General features: G+C 41.8%; 1 protein-coding gene across 2 annotated transcripts in view; it reads right to left on the bottom strand.

The window, feature by feature from the left end:
* Positions 1-25,715, bottom strand: part of Drp2 (dystrophin related protein 2) — a 59,868-nt gene that overhangs the window by 20,150 nt on the left and 14,003 nt on the right. For both annotated transcript variants that reach the window (XM_045140903.1, XM_004668781.3), the window contains exons 2-11: positions 25,294-25,471; positions 20,850-21,013; positions 18,434-18,590; positions 15,469-15,589; positions 14,199-14,467; positions 12,701-12,847; positions 12,177-12,255; positions 3,068-3,128; positions 2,698-2,759; positions 806-880 (exon numbers count right to left, since the gene is read on the bottom strand). In XM_045140903.1, coding sequence (XP_044996838.1) covers positions 806-880; positions 2,698-2,759; positions 3,068-3,128; positions 12,177-12,255; positions 12,701-12,847; positions 14,199-14,467; positions 15,469-15,589; positions 18,434-18,590; positions 20,850-21,013; positions 25,294-25,410 — 1,252 coding nt within the window. In that variant the 5' untranslated portion in view covers positions 25,411-25,471. The remainder of the gene's footprint in view (positions 1-805; positions 881-2,697; positions 2,760-3,067; positions 3,129-12,176; positions 12,256-12,700; positions 12,848-14,198; positions 14,468-15,468; positions 15,590-18,433; positions 18,591-20,849; positions 21,014-25,293; positions 25,472-25,715) is intronic.

Genomic DNA, 25,715 nt, shown 5'->3' with positions numbered 1-25,715 from the left:
CCCAGGTCCCACATTAGCCAGATGCACAAGGGGGCGCACACGTCTGGAGTTCGTTTGCAGAGGCTGGAAGCCCTGGCGCGCCCATTCTCTCTCTCTCTCCCTTTATCTGTCTTTCTCTCTGTGTCTGTCGCTCTCAAATAAATAAATAAAAAATTTTAAAAAAATGACTTTGGGTGCTGGGCTGGGAATTGATCTTCAGGTCTTGTACACGCTAGGCATGCACTCTGCACTGAGCAAACCCCCAGCCCACCATAAGTTTCAACTGCAAATAAATTTGCCAGTGAGCCCCAGATACTGGCTGTGAAGGCTCATGTGTGGCTGCAGAAATATGACACACATCAGGAGGATACTTTTATTATCTCTGATGCTGAGTCAACCTAGCTAGACACCTGGGCCAGAAAGCTTAAGCTAAAAGTGCCCCTGAGGAAGGCCAGATGAGACAATGTGTTGGCTAATGCCCAAGCACTAACTTTTGCTTCAACAGTTCTACTGTCACATTTGATAACCCTCAGAAGCAATTCATGAGCAGGGATAATTCCTGCTATAAGAAGTTGCTTGCTTATTCACTTTGGAAGGGGCAAAGAGACAAGGAGTTGGATATCTGTGGGGCTCATCTGAACAAGTCTGAGCCTTGCATGAATAGAATGATCAGACATCCACAGCCCACATATCCAAGCCCATGGAGAGTTCCCATAAAACCAATCTATAACTCTGGTTAAGATGGGATACATGCGGTAAGAAGCAGACAGATGAGGGACTAGGAGGATGAGGAGGAAGCCAAGGGGAAGAGCAAGTGGTGACATACAGCGCAGGGCCTTCTGGACTCTGCGGAGCTTCATGGCAGTGCGATAAGCTGAGAACTTGATGTTGTTCAGATCAGCTGCAAAGAATGGAAAGAGACCCACTCAGATCAGGGAAATACAAAGTAGAACCATAACAAGATAGCATTTCACACTTGCAAGATTTTCTAAAATATTCAATCTGGGATAACAAGTGCCCACAAGGGTATGTATGTGAGTGGATGTGCAAACTAACGTGACCACTTAGAAAACAACTTGGTATTACCTAGCAAAGTTGAACATTCAACCATCCTGCCACCTATTCAGCTATATATCCCACAGGTGTCATTTGCGAACATTTGTTCATCAAGATTCATGGTAATAACTTCACCTTATATCATGATACATACATACATTTCAGACAGCAATTCCTTACTAGATTTAATAAGATAAAACATACAATTAATATCAAATTTGACTCTTGCTAAGGGTATGTTATATACTTATATTTCCTTATCTATTTCATTTTCTTTAAAGAAGCTGAAATGATTGTTATGACTTACAAACTAAAAACATATCCTGGAGAATCCCTTGAACATATGCACTCACTTTCACTCCACCTGTTTATTGATTAAGATTCTCTTGTATTCTTTTAAAAACAACTTTTACAGACAATTTTCATATGTGTATATAATGTATTTTTTCTTTTTTAACTTTTTATTGACAACATCCAACAATATTTTTGATTATAATCCCCTCCCATTACTTGTTTTTGTTCCTCATATTCCATTCCCTTCACTGAATCCCTTCTTTCCAGCAAGTGCCTCCCATTCTTTTTTAAAACGTTTTAGTATTTTATTTATTTATTAATTTATTTGTAAGGAGAGAGAACGAGAATGCCAGGGTCTCTAACCACTGCAAATGAATTCCAGATGCATGTGCCACTGTGTCCATCCGGCTTTACATGGGTGTTGGAGAGTAGAACCCAGATCATTAGGTTTTGCAGGGAAGTGCCTTAACCACTAAGCCATCTCTCAAGCCCTTCTAATTCCCTTTTAAACCATATTATTAACATAAAAAGCCATACAGATTTAATGTACATAACTTGATGAGTTGGCAATAAGTATATCCTATGAAATCATCACCATAATCTATGTCATAAATCTATCCATCATCACCAAAGTTTCCCCCATCTTCATTATTATTAGTAGTAGTAATAGTATTTAGTAGTAGTAGAAGAAGAAGAAGTAGAAGTAGCATGTAGCTGGTAAGAACACTTAATACTAAGACCTACCCTCTGAATTTTTAAGCATGAAAATAGTACTACTGGGCTTGGGGAGATGACTTAGCAGTTAATGGTGCTTGGTTGCAAAGCTTGACAATTTGGGCTCAATTCTCTAGCACCTTCATAAAGCCAGACACAAAGTGGTACGTGTTTCCTGGATTCTTTGCAGTGGAAAGAGACAATAGTGTGAGTGTGTGTGCGTGCATGCGTGCACACACGTATATAAATAAATGTTTTTAAAGTGCTATTAATACCTGCATGTACTATGATGTACAGCAGATCTCCTATTCATATTACATAAATGAAACGTCATATTCTTTGACTAGTACCCCTACATTTTCTCCTTCCTTAGCCTCTGACAATGACCAATCTATTTTGATTCCATGACTGTAGCAATTTTAAAGTCCTTATATAAGTGGGATCCTGTAGTATTGCATTTTCAGTGCATGGCATGAAATATTTAACATGACATCATTCATATTCATCCATGTTGTTGCAGATGATATTTTAAAGTGAAAGTGTTTACCACTGTGTATATGTGGTACACTTTTTCAACAATTCAGCTACTGATGGAAATTATAGGGAAAATACAGCTGTATAAAGTCTCACTCCATATACACTCCACCTTCTTACCTAGGGTTTGGTATAATTCAGTCATCTTGGGATGGTCCCAGCATGTAGTTTGAGCCTGGTGGCTACAAACAAAAATATCATTAACACCAGCATTCATATTTCCAAACCCCTTCTGTGCACCCACCAACCCGCAAGAAGTTGGATGCAAGAAGCTAAAGGATGACAGGGTGAACTTTTAAGATTCCCCAAACACGAGAGCTCATAAGCACCCAGATAAGACTCTTGAGCTCTTTTTGATGAGTTGGAGGGAAAGTTGGAGTGGACAGAGGAATTCCAATGAACAAGAAGTGACAGAGATAGAAGCAGAAAGACAGGTAAGGAAGAGGATAGGCAGGCAACTGACCAGTTTCAGATTCTGACAACCACTCACTTGATGTAGTAGGGAACTTTATTGGGTGAAATTGCTCTTTCCCAGGGAACTTGGACAGAGGCTGAGAAAGAAGAATAGAAAGAAATCTGAACACTACTGTTCTTCAAGTTTCTGGGTCATTCCCATGATTTATCTCTGCCCCCCCCAAATGTGGTTAAGCCCAAAAAATGATACTTGATCTTCACTGTCAGCTCCAGAGGGTAAGGAAACACTTTTAATAAAGACACTTTGCTGAGAAAAGGCTGTCACTAATACCCTACCATACCAGAAACCTGCCTAGAACATGGATAGGAATATTTGATCTTGGCCACTCAAATCCTCATCTCCCTGAGAAGGTTGCTATTTCTACCATTTAGCTGACATAGCTGGACTGCTCTTGTGGATACAGAGTATTATTTTCCTCATGGTACTCAAAGTCTTTCCCTTGGAAGGCCAGCCTTCTCAACTTTGGGGCATGGGGAGGGGGGCGCTTCTGCCTATTTTTTTTTCCTCATGAGGTTGTCTGAAAACTCATTCTTCTCGGCCCTGTTTTTATCTTCAAGATCTTAGGCAGGAGGCCTAGGTTACCTGGCTGATCTGCTCATTGTCATTTCCCTGAGTATAAAAGTCTGCTGTAGGTGCCCCATGGTCTGGAGTGAGTAGGCCAGACAACTGTTTCCCAGCTCCTCCTACTTTCCCAGTCTGGGTTCCCTGCACAGATTGTGTGCTGGCAGGTGAAGCAGTATGGAGTGAGTAGGCCAGACCCCTGTTTCCTGGCTCCTCCTACCTCCCTTGTCTGGGTTCCCTGCACAAACTGTGTAGGCATGGGGCCCTTAGGTGTGGAATGAATAGGACCTCCTTCCTGGCTCCTCCCAGTTCCCTGGTCCAAGATTCCTGAGTTGGTCCATGTGCTAGAGGGCACTGCATGGAGAAAGTAGGCCAGATCCCTGTTCCCTGACTCCTCCCAGTCCCCTGGCCCTGGTAGATCCCACTGTGCCTTGCTTGGGGATGCCTGGTCCTAGTGTGAGTGTGGAATCAGGTCTTTTGCTCAGTATTCTGACTGGCCACTGGGTACCAATAACCCTGTTCACCTGAGTCAGAGGGTAGATGGGCCAAAGGACAAAAACTTGCTTCCTCCTCAATAAAATAGTCTTCCTAAAATGGGGATACAACAAAGCAAAAAAAAAAAAAAACCCAACAAAATTGAGGGATCTCCACCAAGGATGCCTAGTCTTATAATGGAAGCCTCAAATGAAATCATAGAGAAATCAACAGAAATTCATTCCCAAAATGAAAACAAAACAACCAATGAGACCCTGATCAAAAAAATCACTGACATGGAACTAAACCATCAAATAATCAACAACAATATCAATGAAATTGAACAGAATCATCTCCTAGAGCACTCAGCTTTTGACAGTAGGCTTAACTTGATTGAAGAAAACATTAGAACCCTCCAAAGATATATGAATAAATTGAAGGTGAGTCAAGAAATGGAAGATCTCAATAACAATAACTCAATATAATATTATTATAATAATAATTGATTAGGCTTAAAAAAGACTTGATCAAATGCAAGAATGAACTCTGGGAAGCATCAAGAAAATAAGAACTTGAATTTAAATTGTACCTCAAAAGAAATGGACACAATGCAAAATAACACAACAGAAAATAAAAAATTATAAAACCCTCTCTAGAACCACTCACCAACAGAGTTACTCATGTGGAATACAGAACCTCTGACATGGAAGACAAGACAGAAGAAATTGATCAGGAGGCCAAAAACTTTGCTAAATTCAAAAAATCAAGCAAACAGAATATGAGGGAACTGTGGGACATCCTAAAATGACCAAGCATCTGGATCATGGGTATACCAAAAAGAGTGGATATCAAGGCCAGAGGCATAGAAACCATAGTAAACAAAATTATTGAAAAAAGTTTTATGAATCTCTCAAAAGAGAGCCCCATCCAATTGCAAGAAGCCCACAGAACACCAAACAGACAGGACCAAAGAAGAAAGTCTCCAAGACACATCATAGTTAAAACATAAACAAAGAGACAGTGTTAAAAGCACCAAGAGAGAAACAATTCACAGCATACAAAGACAATCCCATCAGAATCATATCAGATTTCTCAGTGGAAACCCTAAAAGCCAGAAGGGCCTGGCATCAAACATTTCAAAGTCTGAAAAACTATGGCTTCCAACCCAAGCCACTCTAACCAGCAAAAGTATCCCTTACAGTAGATGGTGAAAGAAAAACTTACCATGAAAAAGTCAACTCTAGCAGGGTGTGGTGGCGCATGCCTTTAATCCCAGGACTTGGGAGGCAGAGATAGGAAGATCACTGTGAGTTTGAGGCCACCCTGAGACTACATAGTGAATTCCAGCTTAGCCTGAGCTAGAGTGAGACCCTTCCTTGAAAAAAAAAAAGAGAAAGAAAGAAAGAAAGGAAGGAAGAAAAAGTAAACTCTATGATTTTATGAACACAAAGCCAAATTTATAGAAAATACTAGAGGGAATACTCCACACAGAGCAGCCAAACAACCAATCTCAAAAGCTAACAAGAAGGTCACAATAACCAAAATAGGCCAGGCTCAAAATAGTACAAACCACAAGAAAACACCAAACCCCATAAAACACCACATCACAGCAGGATTAATTCAAACCTCACAGTAATAACTTTAAATATTAATGGTATTAACTCACCCATTAAAAGACACAGGTTATCAGGATGGATCAAAAACTGGACCCTTCTATCAGCTGTCTTCATGAAACCCATCCCACCACTAAAAATAGATACCTCCTCAGGGTGAAAGGTTAGAAATGATATTCCAGGCAAATAGAAATAAAAAAGGGTGTTGCTGTACTAATATCTGATAAAATAGATTTCAAACCAAAAGTAATCAAAAAGGACAAACAAGTTCACTTCTTACTCATCAGGGAATGATCCAACATGAGCACATCAAAATCATAAATATACATGTGCAAAACACAGGTATGCCACAGTTTATAAAACAAAATTTACTTGACAATAAAACAGAAATAAACACTAACACCATCATAGTCAGAGACTTCAATACTCCACTATCATCAGTAGACAGATCATCCAAGAAGGAAATCAACAGGGAAATAATAGAGCTCAACAACATCATAAATCAACATAACAGATATCTATAGAACTTTCCACCCCAACTCTACAGAACACATATTCTCCTCAGCAGCCCATGGAACCTTCTCCAAAATTGATCATATATTAGGCCATAAAGTGTGCCTTCATAAGGTCAGGAAAATTGAAGTAACTTCCTGCATCATGCCAGATCATAATGCTTTAAAGCTAGAAATTAACAACAAGAGACACATCAAGAATTCCACCAGCCCCTGGAGACTAAACAACACAACACATTTTAAAACAATGAATCAGTCATGGAAGAAATCAAAAAGAAATTGTAAAATTCCAAGAATTGAATGATAATGAAAACACAACCTACCAAAACTTATGGGACCCAATGAAGGCAGTCCTAAGCAGAAAATTCATAGCCCTAAATGTCTTCATTACAAAGACAGAGAGTTCCCAAGTTAATAACCTGACTAGCCACCTAAAGGCACTGGAAAAACAAGAAGAATCCAACCCTAAGAACTGCAGATGGAAAGAAATATTCAAGATCAGAGCAGAAGTTAATGAATTGAAAACTAAGAAAACAATTTTAAAAAACAATGAAACAAAGAGATGGTTCTTTGAAAAAACAATAAACAAGAATGACTAACCCCTGGCCAATATGATCAAGCAAAAAAAAAAAAAAAAAGTCTCAAATTAACAAAATCAGAAATGAAAAAGGAGAGATCACAACAGATATCAATGAAATTGGAAGAATCATTAGGACATACTTCTAAAACCTCCACTCCATAAAACTAAATATTCTAATGCCGGGCGTGGTGGCGCACGCCTTTAATCCCAGCACTTGGGAGGCAGAGGTAGGAGGATCACCGTGAGTTCAAGGCCACCCTGAGATGACAGAGTGAATTCCAGGTCAGCCTGGACCAGAGTGAGACCCTACCTCGAAAAACCAAAAAAAAAAAAAAAAACAAACTAAATATTCTAGATGAAATGGATGAATTCCTAGACACATATCACCTGTTGAAACTAAACTCAGAACAGATTAATCTCTTAAACAAACCTATCACATCCAAGGAGATGGAAAAGATAATAAAAAATCTTCCTAAAAGGAAAAGTCCAGGACCAGATGGCTTCTCAGCTGAATTATATAAAACCTTCATTGAAGAACTGAAACCAATATTTCTCAAACTGCTCCACATAATCTGAGACCAGGGAATCCTCCCCAACTACTTTTTATGAAGCTAGCATCACCCTAATACCAAAACTAGAAAGAGATGCAACTAATGAACTTAGATGCAAAGATCCTGAACAAAATCCTTGCAAACCATATTCAACAACATATCAAAAGCATTATCCACCTTGATCGAGTAGGTTTCATCTCAGGGAGGCAGGGATGGTTTAACATATGGAAATCGGTCAACGTAATACACCACATAAATAAACTGAACCATAAGAACCACATGATCATCTCAATTGATGCGGAGAAGGCTTTTGACAAAATACAACACTTCATGACCAAAACACTGGAACGAACAGGCATGGAGAGTTTATATCTCAACACAGTAAAGACTATAATAAAGTTCCTAAATCCCAAATAATACTTAATGGGAAAAAATACTCAAGGAGTTCCCACTGAGATAGTGAACAAGACATGGGTGCCCACTCTCTCCACTGCTCATCAACATAGCACTAGAAGTACTAGCCCAGGTAATAAGACAGGAGAAAGAAATAAAAGGGGTTCAAATTATAAAGGAAGAAGTTAGCCCTACTTGCAGATAACATGATCGATCCTATATATAAGTGACCTGAGTCTCCATCTCCATCTCCATCTCAAAACTTCTAAAGGTGATAAATTACTTCAGCAAAGTGGCAGGATTCAAATCAATGCACAAAATCATTAGCTTTTCTATATGCAAAGGACAAACCTATAGAGAAAAAAATCAGTGAGGCAGTCCCATTTTCAATAGCAAAAAAAATTTAAATACCTTGAAATAGTACTAACCAAGGATATGAAAGACATATATAATGAAAACATAAAAACAAACAGGAAAGAAATAGAGGAGGACTTGAGAAGATGGAGAGTACTCCCATACTCCTGGATATGTAGAATTATTATTGTGAAAATGCCAATTCTACCAAAAGCAATATACAGATTCAATGCAATAGCTATAAAAATACCAGCATTATTCTTCACAGAGGTTGAAAAATGATCTCAAAATTCATATAGAATGGCAGAAGGCCTCAGATATCCAAACATGTCCTCAACAAAAGAAACACCTCTGGTGGTATCACCATCCCTGATCTAAAGCTATATTACCAAGCTATAGTGACAAAAACAGCATGGTACTGGAGTAAAAAAAAAAAAAAAAAAGAAACATAGACCAAAGGAAAAAAATTGAAGACCTAGACTTAGGTCAAGTAAGTAACTATAGCTGCTTGATCTTTGATAAAGGTGCCAATAATAAAGACTGAAAAAAAAAAATAAAGACTGAAGAAAAGACAGCATCTTCAACAAATGGTGTTGGACAAATTAGATGACCATATGTAGAAAAATGAAATTAGACCCACTCATTTTGACATACACAAAACTCAAGTCCAAATGGATTAAAGACCTCCATACAGGACCTGAAACTCTTCAACTACTGGAAGAAAAAATAGGAGACACTCTCTACAATATAGGACTGGGAAAAGACATCCTGAACAAAACCCCAGTAGCCCAGGAAATTAAAGAAGCACTCAACCAATGGGATCTCATGAAGCTAAAAAGCTTTTGCTCAGATAAATATACCATAAGCAGAGCCAATAGATTACCCACCAAATGGGAGAAAATCTTTGCCAGCTATACCACTGACAGAAGCCTAATATCTAGAAACTACAAAAAAACTTAATAAAACTAAACACTAAAAAATCAAACAACCCACACCAAAAGTGGGGCAGAGAACTATATAGGGAGTTCTCAGTGGAAGAATTACTAATGGCTAACACACATGTAAGATAATGTTCAACATCCCTAACCATTAAGGAAATGTAAATTAAACCAACTATGAGATTCCACCTTATCCCAGTAAGGATAGCAAACATTAAAAAATATCAAATGAAAACAAATGTTGGTGAGGATGTGGAGAAATAGGAACTCTTATTCACTATTGGTGGGAATGGAAGCTGGTACAACCACTGTGGGAATCAATTTGGAGTCTCCTGAAAAGGATGAATACAGAGTTACCAGCAGACCCTGTTATTCCCTTACTGGGCATTTACCTTAACAGCTCCACATCTCAGTTCAGAGATATTTGCTCAACCATGTTTATAACTTCTCAGTTCATAATAGCTAAAAACTGGAATCAACCCAGGTGCCCATCATTGGATGAATGGATAACCAAGATGTGGTATATCTACATGATAGAATTCTACTCAGCAGTAAGAAAAAAATGACACAATGAAATTTTTAGAAAAATGGCCAAACATGGAACAGATCATCCTAAGTGAACTCACACAACCACAGAAAGACAATTGTAGCATGGTCTCACTCATCTGTGGTTCCTAACCCGGATCAGCCCAAGTTGCTGATATACCTGAATAACATCTCAAGGCTTGTACAATAGAGAGGGTAGGGCTTGGGGGAAGAATTGTGGGGTGTGGGATGCAAAACTGAACCCAAATTTAACTGGTTCCATAGAATCCTATATCCTGGAAGTCTGACTAAAAGGTGGAACCCTCAAGGGGGCCTTGGGGAGAGCACCTGAATGGAAGGGCCCTGGAGAGTGTGAGATGAAACCTAACCTTAAATTTCTCCTGTTTCTCTTTCTTCTCTGCCTTTTTCTTTTCTCTTGGCGCTGGCCTGTAATTCCCTGTACTAGGATGTGGTTTACTTCCACAGTGAGCTGTTGATCAGGGAGACCTACTAGATCTCCCAAAACACACTAGACAGGCTTCTATCAGAGCACTTGATTACCCGCCAGAGGTTAATGGTAAGACCCTACCACTAAAAGACACCACAGCTGTCAGCATGGACCATGGAGAGACCTGGTTGGAACATGGAAGAGAGCCAGTCCCCAATTAGCCCATCTAGTGCTGGAAGGTGCTACATGAGCTACTGGGGGAAAGTGGCCAAAATCTGTCCAAGCAACTCAAAATCTAAGTGACTCAGAAGCAAACTACCTGATGTGATGCTCACACAAGTGCAATAGTGGCACACACCCATGTTGGGTAGCCAACTGCCCTTGGATTGGCTAACAGATCCACTCAGTGAAATGTAAATCTGGAACTGGAAAACAAGTCAGAATAAAATCCACGTAATGATTTTGCTTTCCATTGTCAAGCTCCCATTAACCTTGGACTACAAGGGGTTCTATACCCTTTAAACTTTCTGTAGATTAATAATGGTTATCCCATTTAACTGGTGCTGACTTCACTTTCCATTGCAGAATCTGCTTCTCTTTTTCAGATGGTAGCTAGACCTGAGGAGATAAACGACCCAGTGCACTTCGTTCCAACCCCAGCTAAAACCACAGAGGAACTGGGGAGATGAGCAAGAGTGCTGCTTTCTCTGTGAATGTGATATCAGCACAAGGGTGAAGGAGATAGACACAGAGGACACTCAACACCTACCAAACTAGAGATCCAGAGGCTCCTAAGTGCCTATCACTGAAGTAGACTTAAAATGTTCCCAGCATGGGAATTTTGTGGAAGAGGGGGCAGGAAGATTGTTAGAACCACAAGGTGGGACATTTTGCACAGAGTCATTGCCTCTCCCCTCCATAATACATGACCTACAATCCCCATGGGGTTAATATGCATCCCCAACAATGAAGGCCTCTTCAGAAATGGGGCAGGGAGGAGGGAAAGTATGGTATCAACATGTATTGTTTACATACTAAAAATGTCCATATCTAATAAAAAAAATAAAAATAAGAGTACTCTGTAGACATGACTGCATGTCACTGATGACGAAACAATAATTCAAACCATGACTAACATTAATTGAGCTCCTACAAAGTGCCAGGTACTATCTATTCTCAAATTTGAGTACATATATAATTTTCCTTTCCATATATTCTTACCCTCTTGGTCTAGGGCAGCATCATCTTTCACCTAGATTATTGCAAAATTCCTCAAGACAAGTCTTTCTGCTCCCATTTTTGCCTCCCAACAATCTTTCATCAACACTATGTTGAAACGTGAGTCAAATCATGTCATCCTTCACCTCCAACCCTATCAAAAGTCTCTATTCCACTTGTAATAGAATCCCAAATTCTTACCTTAACCTACAATGCTTTCTTCCTTACTGCTCTATCTCTCTTTGCTCTCTTTTCCATAGATCTCTGCTATTCATTAGCATCTTGCCTCATTAGTTTATGGATATGGAATTTCTGGCTAGTGTACTCTTACCTCAGCTGTCAACATGGTTCATTCTTTCATCTCCTTTAGGCCTCTGTTCAAATGTCATCTTTTTAGCAAAACCTCTACAGTGTCTCTTCCCTTAAATCCAGTCTTTCCTATGCATGTGTTCCTAGCTTTAATGATTTTTATTGTACTTGCCACCAATTGATCTTATACATACTTGATTATTTTCTCATGATATGACTTTCTATGATAGGCTGTCAACTGTTCAAGTCTAGGGATTTCTGTCTCTTGTTCACTGAGATTGCCTTAACATCTAGAAAGGTATCTGGCCCACAACAAATATTGTTAAACAAATAAAGGCATTTAATTTTAATAATCCAATCAGTTAGGCAATATTTCCCCTTTCTCAGATGGGAAAACTGAGGTTCAAAAAAAGTTACACACATTTTTTTAATTTACACAGTTATTGAGGTAAGGGACAGTGACTCAGACCCAGGTCTCTCTGACTAAGGAGCCTGTTCTTTAAAACAAACATACTACACTGCTTTTCCCTTACTGCTTCTTTGGTGGTAAAGTATACTGGACTCCAGCAGGCCCCTGGGGAACAACAGTAGATTCCCTTGGAAGATAGCTGAGGTTCAGCAAAGTGAAGTCCAGTTTGACTCACGTACAGGAGAGGAAGTGCTGTGATCCAGGCCCAAAGTCCCGATGGGCATCCTGAAGCTGCTTAAGCCTCTCACCAACTGACACCTACGGATAGAACAGGCAGGAAGGCAGTGGCTTCACTCTAACTAATTAGTGGTGGATCTGAAAGTGCCTCAAAGCATCTTTATGAGCTTCCTCCAAGGCTGGCTTTTCTCCTATTCCAGCCTCTCCTACAGAACTCCTCCTCCTCTTCTAGCACCACTAAGGGTCAGATAAGACCCTCATTAGTTCCAAGTCACAGTCACTCTTCCCCTCCCCCATCTCTCCAATGTGTCCAAATCTAGACTAGGCCCTCTCATTTTTCCAGATCCATCACTCTCTGCAGCTTAGAGGTTGAGAAGCCAGTTTCCTGATGACATTCTCTACTATTATTTACCTGTGTAGTCTTCATTTCAATACTCCTTTATAACCTTTGGGCCTGAAGATGTGCCTCCCCCAAGCCTAGCCATATTGGTGCCTCCTCATGACCCACTCCAGGTTGCTCTTCTACCTGGAGTTGTTTCCACCGGATGTTGATCTTCTCCAAAGCCCGCGAATTCTCCATTGACAAGTGCACATCAGAAATGGCAAGTTGGTGGGCCAGATCATTAACCAATTTTACTCCATCCTTCACAGGAGAGAATTCGTCTTTGAATAACTGGAGAAACAGAATCCAAGTGCCACAGCAGACAGAAAGTGGGAAAGAGGACCCATTAGTTATTCACCCCAACTCTTCCCTCTTTACACCAAGACTTTGTTTCAACAACACAAACTAGCTGCTTGGCTACTGGGGACACTAGACAATGGGTGGCCATTGGTCTTACCCAACTTTCTTTCCTCATTTTGGAAATTCAGGAAGAGAGAAGATAATATAAGAACAAAGAACACTATAGACAAATTATCCCCAAATCTAGCACTTAACTAGGAGAGGTTCAATTTTGGTCCAGGCCAAACAATGCAGTCTTAGCAAGGGTACACTGAAGGGTGAAAGACCTCAGGTCTTGACAGGACTTGTGCTGTATGAATTTTCCTCCCTTCATATCATGATACCATTTTGAAGTAGAGACTACTTTGGCCTGGTAGTCATGCCAACTTTGGAGCAGAGCAATACAGTGATAGCCAAGTCTATGGTAATGGTAATAGAGCTATATATACATACTCCATAGTATAGAGGAGGTGAGGATCACTAGACCCTTTTCTAGGATTCCATATGTCTCCCTTCCTTGCAACTCCCACTGAAGCTACATGTAATCTTAGGTGATGCTAGAGAATATAGGCAGTAGATTGCTGGGGTAAAGGCTCAGTGATTAAACATACTTTCTTTTTGTTAACTTTATTAATTTTATTTATTTATTTGAGAGATAAAGAGAGAGAAAGGGAGAGGAATATACATAGAGATAATGGGCACACCAAGGCCTTCAGTTGCTGCAAACAAACTCCAGACACATGTGCCACCTTGTGCATCTTATTTACATTGGACTTGGAGACTCGAAACTGGATTCTTTTGGCTTTGCAGGCAAGTGAATTAACTGCTAAGTCATTTCCCCAGCCCAAAGGCACTGGCAAGACCTGCAGCTTAGATTCAGTTCTCCAGTACCCAAGCAAAGCCAGATGCACAAAGTGACACATGCTTCAGGAGTTCTTTTACAGTGGCAAGAGGCACTGATGTGCCCATACACACACACTCTCTTTCTCATTTAAATGCAATAAAACGTTTCCTTTTAAGCATCTGGAGAGTATAGGTAGTAGAAGATTAACTGTAAGAGGGACTCCATGATGCAGCTTTCATGACATCACCATCCAGAATAAGGCAGGACTTTGTGGTTAACGTAGCTGGCCCCTCACCTGTACTCTGTAAGTAAGTCCAATAAACCAAAGTTGGATTTGGGTGCAAATTTTTATGTTGGTGTGTTGTCTGTGCCCTATCTGGGGTGAATACATGTGTGTTCATGTCTCCCCAGAAAAAAAGGCCATGCAACAACTACAGCCAAGGGAGTGGACTGGCATACCTTGACAGCCTGGATATGTTCTGGGAGTGAATCAATGAACAGATCTCCAATGGGTTCCCAAGTGGCTCGGACTCCTTCAGCTTGGGACAGAGTAGTGTTCAATTCTTCCATGGCCCCTTGGATCTCCAACAGCTGTTCCAGAGTCCGTTCAATGTGGCGGTGCTGGTCCACACAATGGGCTGTCAACTTCTCCCACAGTTCACTGGCCACTGTTGCCTGCTTCCACACAAAGCGGCTGAGATTCTGGATTCGCTGTCTGGGGGAGGTATCTGCGAGTACAGGCAGGAAGGCAGATCAGGCTAGCCAGGCAGAGGCAGCCAGGGAAAGACAGAAGCAAGGTCATCCCTTTGTAAAATGCATATGCATGCCTGTATGTGCGGGCTGGTGCGTGGGTGCATGCTTGTTTACACACACACACACATTCATGTGACCCATTTGGCAGTAAAGTAAGTACTAGTTTGCCTATTGGGAGACCAAAAATAAACAATATAAATGGAAGTGATGAAGGGCTCAAATAATGAAGGCTCCTTTCCAGTGTATTCACTTCCTATATCAGAGGGCTGGGGATTTTTTTCTGGAGCAGAGTGCTTGCTAGACTACTTCTCAGACCTAACACCCATGGGACGACTTTATCTGAATGAGGATGGGAAGTGTGCCTCTCTATTAACTGAAAGGACCAGAAGTGACTATGATCAGTATCGAAGAGCCACAATCAATTTTCTTTTTCTCAAAGGGCACAATCTGACTTCTTAGATTTTAAAAGTATTTTTAGTTGTGGGTTGATAACTACATTGCCACATGTGCTATGTAATAAAGCATGAGTTTTTTATATTTTCAATTTATGATGGGTTTATTCATTAGTATCTTCATACACAAATGAGAAAACCAAAGCACAGGTTTATACAACTAGTAAGTCCAGTCCTGGATTGTCAGTCAGGTGAACAAACAATGTTTAGGAAGGACAGATGCCTTTAGTTCATTTAGTCAGGTCAACTAATTTGGGTGGTTTTGCTTGTTTTTAATGTCTCTACAAAGCCCGACATGATCCACCTACAGTTTTGGTCCAACTGCTGGTGATCCCTCCCTTCAGGCTCTGTTCTCTTTCCTTTTACTAACAATTATGGATCTTGCGCCTCCCCAACTTTGATCTCACAGAAGAAAATTATCTTTCTAAATAACATCTGAAAAAATAAGTTTGAAGAAAGCAGGAAAGGATTTTTAGTGGTATATGGCTCAAGAAGAATGTGGGGATAAGTGGAAGACCACCTACCTTTGCTTTCAGAGTGAGGCTCCTCCAATTCTTCAAATGGATGCTGGGACAGGAAGTCCTGAGCTGACTCAAGCACAGAGTAGATATAGGGGCCCCGAGACTTAACTTCCTCCATAAAAGCCTGTGAAATTTAGCAGGATGATCACCAAGAAAGGGAAGTCTTTCAATAGCTTTAAATTTCATCCCATGGTTAACAACCTCTCCTCCTCCTCAGTGCATTTGATCCTTTGGCATTAGCTGGTATTAGCTGGGGTTACCCAGAAGAAAAAAAAAAAGATGTGTAGCCATCCATTGAGACAGAAAAATCACTTTAATTCTGGGAGGTCTATTTAGTAAAAGTGAGCCTGGCAATGCTACAGGGCACAGAGAAACATGAGGTGAATCCAATTTTTCTGGAAGATTCAGAAAGTCCCCTATAAGGAGCTTACCAAAATCAAAAATGGGATGATCAGGATGTATATCAAAACTTTAAAGTTGGGCTGGAGAGATGGCTTAGCGGTTAAGCGCTTGCCTGTGAAGCCTAAGGACCCCGGTTCGAGGCTCGGTTCCCCAGGTCCCACGTTAGCCAGATGCATAAGGGGGTGCATGCGTCTGGAGTTCGTTTGCAGAGGCTGGAAGCTCTGGCGCGCCCATTCTCTCTCTCTCCCTCTATCTGTCTTTCTCTCTGTGTCTGTTGCTCTCAAATAAATAAATAAATAAATAAATTTAAAACAAAAAAGATTTAAAAAAAAACTTTAAAGTTTTTATGAAATATACATAGAGTACACAAATAAAAAGGGTATAGCTTGATAGAATTTCCACAATGACTCCATCTGAGTAACCAGTACTGAGACCAAGCATTCCAGAAGGCTTTCTGGTATGGCTTCTTTCTGCTACAATCTCATCCTTCACCCTAAAATATGTTCACAATACTGATTTGACAAAACACCAATTCATTTTTGCCTACCATTTCTTCTTTTTTTATTTTTCATTGAAAATCCCCATACATATAGATAATATACTATGATCATAATCCTCTCCCACCTTTGATTTTGCCTACTTTTAAAGTTTTTTATAAAAAACTTATATTCTTATATTCTCTCTCCTCTGCCCCTGTTCTCCTGAGGGTCCTGCTTAGTGTGGTTATTAGTGTTCATTGTGGGGTCCTAAAAGCCTCAGTCAATCTCTGGGGGGTGCCTCATTGCCTATTAAAAATTATTTTATTTATGAGAGAGACAGAGAGAGAAAGAGAGAGAATTGGTACACCAGGGCCTCTAGCCACTATAAACAAACTCCAGATTCTTATACCACCTCGTGCATCTGGCATATGTGAGTACTGAGGATTTGAACCTGGGCCCTTAGGCTTCACAGGTAAGCCCCTTAACTGCTAAGCCATCTCTCCAGCCCCTGTCTACTTTGTTAGATTTTTTTGCGGGGGGGTTGAGGTAGGGTCTCACTCTGGCCCCAGTTGACCTGGAATTCACTACGTAGTCTCAGGGTGGCCTAAAACTCACAGTGATCCTCCTACCTCTGCCTCCCAAGTGCTGGGATTAAAGGTGTGCACCACCACGCCTGGCCTTTTTGTTGTTGTTGTTGTTAGAATTTTTTGAACCAACGTCTCATTTTATCCTAGGCTGGCCTGAAACCCACTCTGTAGCCCAAGGCAGCTTTGAACTCACAGTGATCCTCCTACCTCAGGCTCTTGAGTGCTAGAATTATAAGCATGAGCCACCAAGTTCAGCACTGAACTTCATGTGAATGGAATCATACACTATGTGTGCTTTTGTATATGGCTTTTTTCAATTCATACTATCTGTAAGTTCAGCCATGCCAAAGCATGCAGTTATAGTTGGTTTTCCTATTATATTCTATTAATTCTGTATTCATTTTTCCTCTGAAGACTTAAAAAATCATTAACAAGTCTGGGCATGTGGCGCACACCTTTAATCCTAGCACTCGGGAGGCAGAGGTAGAAGGATTGCCGTGAGTTCTAGGCCACCCTGAGACTCCATAGTGAATTCCAGGTCAGCCTGGGCTAGAGTGAGACCCTATCTCGAAAAAACAAAAGAAAAAAATCATTAACAAGTTTTATACTGGTATATTATGTATTTTGATCATAATTCCCTCCCATTACCTTCTTGTGACCCTCCATCACATCTCTTTTCTGATGAACTTCTTCCTCCTCTTGATTAGTATCTCTTCTACTTTGATTTTTATTTATTTATTTATTTTTGTTTTGGCTTGTGTGTGGTCTGGACCTGAGTTTAATTTTTTAAGAAATACAAATTGTCAGGCTGGGTGTGGTGGTTCATGCCTGTAAACCTAGCAATTGGAAGGCTTAAGCAGGAGGTCTGCCACAGGTTTGAAGCCAGTCTGGGCTACATAGTGAGTATGAACTCAACCAGGGCTATATGGTGAGATCCTAGCTCAACAAAATAAAAGCAAAGAGATAGTTATTGTGATATTCTGACAACAATGATAACATATCTCAGTTAAATATTAAATATTTCAAAAAAGTATAAGGAACAAAATTAAAAAGAATTGCAATTTAATCTCCTAGAGTTAAACATTGTCAAATATTAATGTAGTTCCCTCCTATGATGTTAGGTCATGTATGTATGTATGTATGTATGTATGTATGTGTGTGTGTATGTATGTATGTATGTATATATATATATATATATATATATATATATATATATATATGCATCCACATACATGTTTATGCAACCTAGACCCGTCTGTGTGTACAGTTTTATGTCCTACATGTTTTTCTCCTTAACATTATGTCATTCATTTGCTTATGTCTTTATCAACACTTGAGTAAGATGGAAAGACTTGACATACTCTGTAGAGTGCTAGCCTCAGTTTAGGACAGCATAACCTCTCCTATTGCTTTAGACATCTGCGCAGAACTGCAGGCTTGTCTGTCAGAGTACTGTAAAGGGCTATTCAGGCTGAGAGGCTCTCCTTGATTTTAACCTACCGCATGTGTCTCCTTCTCCTGTTGCACCAGGGCCACATCTCCTTGCAGGGGCAGCTGTGCTGACAATTCCTCATCCTTTTGGCTGAGCCAGTCAATAATCTCTTGGAGTGGGAGCTGAAGCTTTCCACTGTGGTCTGAAAAGGCTTCTAGGCGAGCCCTGTGCACAATAGGTAAGAACACTAATGTTCAATCTTCTTTTAAGTAGCAAAATATATTTTCTAAAAACCACACTTAGTGGAGATTTAGCATATAAAATGGATTCAAGAGAAGCAGCTCTATTTGAAGTGGAAGGAGGCCCAGAGCCCTCCCCATATCCACCCGTAGACACTCCTAAGGTCCCTCTACATGGTGTGCACTATTAAAAACCAATAGGTTGGAACACAGATGGCTAGCTATCCAAAACTCAAATGGTTTAAAATGCCACTTTACAGATTGGTTACTTCATTTGCATGCCCAGCATCAGACCAGTAGAGGTAGTAAACTGGTCAAGGGTATTAGGGGTGACAGCTGTCTGGTTCTCCCGTTGTCCTGACAGAGTTTAAATCACATCAAACTGCTCAGCAACACTGACTGCCCTAAGCCTGCTCTTTGAGCAGGAGAGATGCGGTCAGTGGGAAGGACAAGATGGATGGTTGAGTGTGGACATGCACACTTGCAAGGATGCATACAAAATAAACAGACTACGGGACCCAAAAGATGACAAAATCATCAACTACAGGCTTGATATAGAGAAGAAAGAGTCACATTATATAATCATCTGTCTATTTCCCCTCAACCTACAAATGAAATATGAGCCAAGATCCAAATGGCAGGAAGTTAGAAGCTACACAAGGCTTTGTACAGACATTGAACCTATTCCCCTTAGCTGGCAATTACAATGATATTTGTCTATTACTAGCCACACCTCTGCCAATCTCTTTTTTTTTTTTTTTGGTTTTTTTTTTTGAGGTAGGGTCTCACTCTGGTCCAGGCTGACCTGGAGTTAACTCTGTAGTCTCAGGGTGGCCTTGAACTCATGGCGATCCTCCTACCTCTGCCTCCCGAGTGCTGGGATTAAAGGCGTGCGCCACCACGCCCGCCTCTGCCAATCTCTTTATAAATTATTGCTTCAACTAATTCTGACAACCTTATGGTGTAGCTCTTAATATTGCCCAATGAAGTGAGTCTGTTTATGGTCACACAGTTAAGTCACTGGTAGAGCTGATTTTAACTTAAGTTTATCTGACTTCAGGGCCCATCTTCTTTCAATTTCTCCATGCTACCTTACCCTATCAGAGCCCACCAGAAGTCATGAATTTGGGCTTTGGCCATAGAGGACGGAGATGAAAAAATGAGCCCCCCCCCCCACAAGGTAGGGGAAAAAAACAACATATAAAAATTGCCTTTAGGTTCTTAAGAGTTGCCCTTAGGTAAGCTGATAACCCCTGAATATGAGTGGAGGACATAAAAATATGGACATGTACATTTGAAACCTGTCCAGCTAGAGGTCCATTAAGATAAGAAATTAAGGGGATTACCATGGGATGTTTTTTATAATAATGGAAAATGTTAATAAAAATTTAAAAATTAAAAAAAGATAAGAAATTATCTTTTCCTATATTTACACATCAGCACATTGAACTTTAGAAAGCATTTTCCCATATTATTTGAATCCTCATCACAACACTGTAAGGTAGTGAAGACAGATAATATCTCTACTTAAACTTTTTTTCCTGGTTGCTTACTTTTTTGTTTGTTTTATGAGGTAGAGTTTCACTCTAGCCCAGGCTGACCTGGAATTCACTATGGAGTCTCAGGGTGGCCTTGAACTCATGGCAGTCCTCCTACCTCTGCCTCCCGAGTGCTGGGATTAAAGGCGTGTGCCACCACACCTGGCTAAACTTTTTTTTTTCTTTAAGAAAAAAATAAGCCAGAGGCAGTGGTGCACACCTGCAATGCTAGCACTGTGGAAATAAGGAAAGGTGATTCCAAAGTTCAAGGTCAGTTCACAGTTCCAGGCCAGTATAGACTTCAATATCAGGCCCTGTCTCAAAATAAAACAAAACCAAGTGGAAGCTAAAATTTTGAGAATTCAAGTGATTTATCCAAGATGATGTAAGTGCTTAAAACTGAGGCTTCAAAAGGAATCTCCTGCAGGGCGTGGTGGAACATGTCTTTAATCCCAGCACTCAGGAGGCAAAGGTAGGAGGATCGCTGTGAGTTCAAGGTCACCCTAAGACTATACAGTGATTTCCAGGTCAGCCTGGGCTATAGCGAGACCCTTCCTTGAAGAAAGAAAAAAATACAAAATAAAAAAAGGAACCTGCTGACTTCTAAACAGGACTCTTTCTTCAGGACCAGAGAAAGAAGGAGTGAAGTGGCTGAAAGGAGCCACAGCCAATTCTTCAAATACCTGTGTCTAGGGGCCAGGCCTTACCGGAGGTTGTGAGACTTCTTTTTTATTTCATTCCAACACAGATTCATGGCTGATTGTTCCAGGGAGCCAATGGCACCCACAGATCCGTTCAACAGCTTTGGACTATGGCAAGGGTCCCCAGCATCATCCCAAGGAGGTGCCGGGATAGTGACAGCAGCTCTAACCTGTACAGAAACACAAATATCCTGTGATCCTGGAGTGAGAAGTGGGACATGAGTGAACAAGGGGAGATAAGAACTGGAGGTAGGATTCACAAATCCCAGCCTGTCCTATGTGAGTGTGTTCAAGGGTGAGATACAGATGGACTCTGGGGTATTATTGATTGCAAGGTCTTCTCTTGGCGCATGTCCTCTTCCTCCTATCACTATTTACCCATTGTAAATTCTGACAGGACCACCGTGTAAATGGGATTGTGCATTCAGCAAGAAGCTGGTCAGAAGTGCTCCAACATGGACAACCATGACATTCAAACCAAACTATAGGCTCAAACTTCGGGCTGGAGAGATGGCTTAGCGGTTAAGCGCTTGCCTGTGAAGCCTAAGGACCCCGGTTCGAGGCTCGGTTCCCCAGGTCCCACGTTAGCCAGATGCACAAGGGGGCGCACGCGTCTGGAGTTCGTTTGCAGAGGCTGGAAGCCCTGGCGCGCCCATTCTCTCTTTCTCCCTCTACCTGTCTTTCTCTCTCTGTCTGTCGCTCTCAAATAAATAAATAAAAATATTTAAAAAAAATAAATAAAAAATAAAATAGGCTCAAACTTCAATTTACCCAACCTTCTAGAAAATAAAGGTGCGGGGCTGCCCTGTAATGATTCAGAGAAGAAGCAAATCATGAATTATCAGTATTAGATATTCTGCTCGCCAAATGTATCTACTCCTTGCTGTTACTTCCCGCAGTTTCCAACCCACATTTCCCACAAGTCAGAAAACCTAACAAACACTGTCATGAAGGTGAACATAGGCTGAGAAAGGGCTAAAGGACTCTGACCAGAGTCGCCAGTCAAGAGACCCAGCTGTGGAGCCTGCCCAACTCTAGCCTTGGGCTCTCAGACTTAAAGTCTATTGTTTACTCTCCTAGATGCTGGTAGGACTCTGTGAATTGTGGGATCTAGGAGAATGGTTGTTAAACCAAATACCCCTAAGTAATGTAGTTAGCCATAACACAGTTTGAAATCTCCACCTGAACTGCTCTACCCTGCCTGAGAAGACACACATGCCTATCTGCCTATTTACCTGTTTTCCTACTTGCAATAATATAAGCTGGCCTTGCAAATGACTAATACTCCTCTAGTCTCCCCACTTCCCTAAACCATACTTCCAGCCTGCATGGCTTTCCAAGCAATATAGGAAACCAAACGTTCCATTAAAACCACAGCTTGCAAACACACCATGGTAAGAAAGTAGGGGAGCGGCCAGGCTCTGGAGGCCAAGTTCACAACTCAGCCACCCTGTAGCCTGTGAGTGGACCCTACCTGTGCTGCCTGCAGAGTCCATGGCAGGGCCAGGCAGTTCCATGATTATCCTTCAGCAGGAATGTGGGCACAATGTTGGTAAGCTGCAAGCAGCCAGAGTCCTGAGGAACTCTGAGCAGGCCAGCTTAGGAAGGCAGGCAGTGCTGAGCCAGGCCAGGAGGTGGGGGCTGCTACCCTGTTTGTTTACTGACCCCCCAGGAATCTGAAGGGGGCGGCTATGTCAGAGCCTGGCCAGTGAATCAGAGCTTTGTTTCTGGGAATTCCGGCTGGCTCCCAAATGGGCCCGCCACACCGGGGCCAGGGTGACCCTCCTTGGCAAGGATAGCAGAAGTGGGACTGGGCATTCCATGGTGCTGAGGAAGGGCATACGGCGGGCAGCTCTTGTTGATTAATTTTCACTTTCCATGGAAACTACACTCACTCTGGTTCTAAGTCCACCCCTCTTCTAAGATGGACCATAAAGACCACACCACTTTGGTGACAAACTTTTATCAAGCAATTTCTCGAGGATGAACTTGGGAAATAAGCTTTGTCTTCAACTAACCAAGTGAGCCTCCTCAGACATAGTGAGGACTGCGTGTGGCGCACCTAGGGGCAGAACTATGGGATGGAAGCATTAGGAAGCTGGGGTGGCAAAATCCATCTGAGTCTTATTATCTTCTTCAAGTGTACAGGCCAGAAACCTTATTAGAGGCCATTGTGGAAACAAGGGAGTTTGGGGTGGGCTGGAGAGATTGCTCAATGGTTAATGTGCTTGCCTGCAAAGCCTAACTACCTGGGTTTGATTCCCAAATGTCCATGTTTAACCAGATGCACAAAGTGGTACATGCATCTGGAATTCATTTGCAACAGCTAGAAGCCCTGGTACATCCATTCTCTCTCTCTCTCTTCTTTCTGTCTTTCTCTGCTTGCAAATAAAAAGTAAAATAAAAGTAAGGGGTGTTCTGTCCTGTCTTTGACAGGCAAAGAGGGGTGGAGAGAGCCATGACCCTCAGACCTCTAGTTGTACCATAGGGTCAGAAGAAAGTAGATGATCTTGTGGCATCCCTTTGGGACGGATGGAAATGGAGGAATAGAGGTCAGTCATTCAGTCGTAAGTCACAGCTCCACAAAGGGAACCAGGACCAGAGGGATTCCTGTTGGGGCCTATGCTATACTATGCTATACTGGGAAGGGATGAGGGAAGCTCTTTCCCTTAAGCCACTGGCTGAGGGGCAGAGCCCCTCCTAAAAATGGTCACTAGTCCCCCTCTCTAACAGATTTGCCTAGAGAAAGGTTAACATTCCCGAGCTGGGCCCCCACCCCTAGCACTTCGGGAAAACACTTTGTTTTTACCAAAAGGGGTTCTGTTTCCATCCTTATTTATCTCCCACAGAGTCTTCTGGGCTTTCCACAGTTCCACATTGTTTCCATGCTGAGATCCACCTACAGGAATAGTTGGAACAGCTGTGTGACCCTTTCTAGGGGTCTAAGTGGAGCCAACTAGGATGGCTAGGGGATGGCAGGAGATGACAGGCCAAGAGTGGGGAGTTACTTCCAGCTATAGGCTGCAGCTCAAATCAGTCTCACAAAGTCCTCTGGACTGGGAATGCCTCAGAATTAGAAGTGCCCCCTTGTGACCCAGCCACGACCAAGCTGTCCTGGCTCTGTTCTGGGGGAAGCACACACAGTGGGCTGGGCTCCACCTATGTTAGCCTTCTTTTCCCTCCAGCCCGCTTCTTAGTTTTCTAGCCCCCACCCAGCCCCCACATTTTCCTCCAGAGTCCTGTTCTCCTTTCCCAGTTCCCAGCAGAGTCAAGCACATTTTATTTATATAGGCAAGTCATGAAGAGTGACTTTCTTTCCCCCTCTTTCCCTAACAATTGCTTTCTTTTTCTGTCTTTTGTGGCCAAGATGTTTGCTTCTCACATCCCACTCCCCACAAGGCTCTCTATGTATCCCTTGAACCTTTAAGACAAAGGCAGTATAAGAAGGAAGGAAACTAGATCATAGCAGAAGAGAGGGGCTATGTTATGCCATTCACAATAAAAACTTGAAACCCCTGTCCCCCTTCCTAGATGGTAAGGCTTATAGGGGTGGAAAATGACCAAGAAAACATGTTGGAAGGGCTCAGACCTCTCAGTGCCTCAACCCAGTGAAAGCTCCTCTCCAGGGACAAGGCTTTGAGAGTGTAGTAGACAATTTCTTTCTGGTTAGATTTGGGAAAACAACTCAGGAATACCTGACCCTGATCCCTCTTTAAACCTCCACTTTTCCTCATTACCTTCTAAAAATGGTTTCTTTTTCACACCCACATTCTCTCCACTGACTTTCTCTCTTCCTTCCTCTTCCCTATAGATTCAGCTGCTGTCGGTTCCCCTAGAAGTGATTCAGCACTGCAGCCCATCTGTGAAACTCTAGGAGATATAGCACTTGCTCACACCCCCACAGCATTGCAGAGCAACCCAAAATATGCTTATGCCTCTCCCTGCTGTATCCAACGTTTCCTGCACCTCCCTACCTTGCTGTTGGGAAAGGTGGGTTTCCTCTCCAGCTTACTGCATCTCACACATCCTCTACTCACTTGCCAACATATACAGACAGATATACACACCACCCTCACCATACTCTTAGGGAAGGAGAGAGAAGAGAGGTGGATATGAAGCTCAGGGAATTTTCAATTGGGCTCAGTTATGAGCTTCAAGGAAGTCTCTAAAGACTCGAGAGGAAATGAAAAGAAGGGTAACATGGAATTAGCCCTTATTAGCCAAAGTGGGCCTTGGATGGCCTAGCCTAACATCCTTATTTGGTATATGGCTCCCATAAACTGCCACATGGCTGAAAAGTGATGTGCTGAAGGAGGTCCATGCTATACAAGGTTTTCATTTATGTAGAATGTTCCCCTGAGCTTTAGAAAGCACAAGTATTCCAAAGGTACACACAAATATTATGCCCATATTTTCTTCACAGGTCTTTCTTTTTCTACTGGGCACTTACCTGAGGCTGGGGACAGGAGCTTCGGAGGCTGCTGTTGTGATGAAACCGGTCAGCAGCTCGCCACTCATGACATCGTGGGAGGGTGTAAGGGCATCCCTGCATGACCATAGATTGCATCAGAACCAAGGCTCATGTAGGGTGAGGACAGGCAGTAGACTGACTCTTGAGCATTAAGCACCTAGAAGAATAATAAGGAGATTAAGAGACAAGACGAAGAAAAGGCTTGTGAAGCCAGCCCCTCCCCACAGGTGCATGGACCAATTATACAGATAGGTATTCAAAGCTTACTGACCTACCCCAAAGTTCTTTCCAGGCTTTCATGTGCCATAAAGATTTTAATTGTTGGCCAGGAAAATGTTTATTGTTTACCTGTCATGCTATAGGCTAAGATCAATGGCTATGAGATGGATGGAGGAGACAGC

This window comes from Jaculus jaculus, chromosome X (genome assembly GCF_020740685.1).
Source record: "Jaculus jaculus isolate mJacJac1 chromosome X, mJacJac1.mat.Y.cur, whole genome shotgun sequence".
Lineage (NCBI taxonomy): Eukaryota > Metazoa > Chordata > Mammalia > Rodentia > Dipodidae > Jaculus > Jaculus jaculus.
Note: the sequence above shows the minus strand (reverse complement) of the source record. Positions and strands in the feature narration are given on the sequence as shown.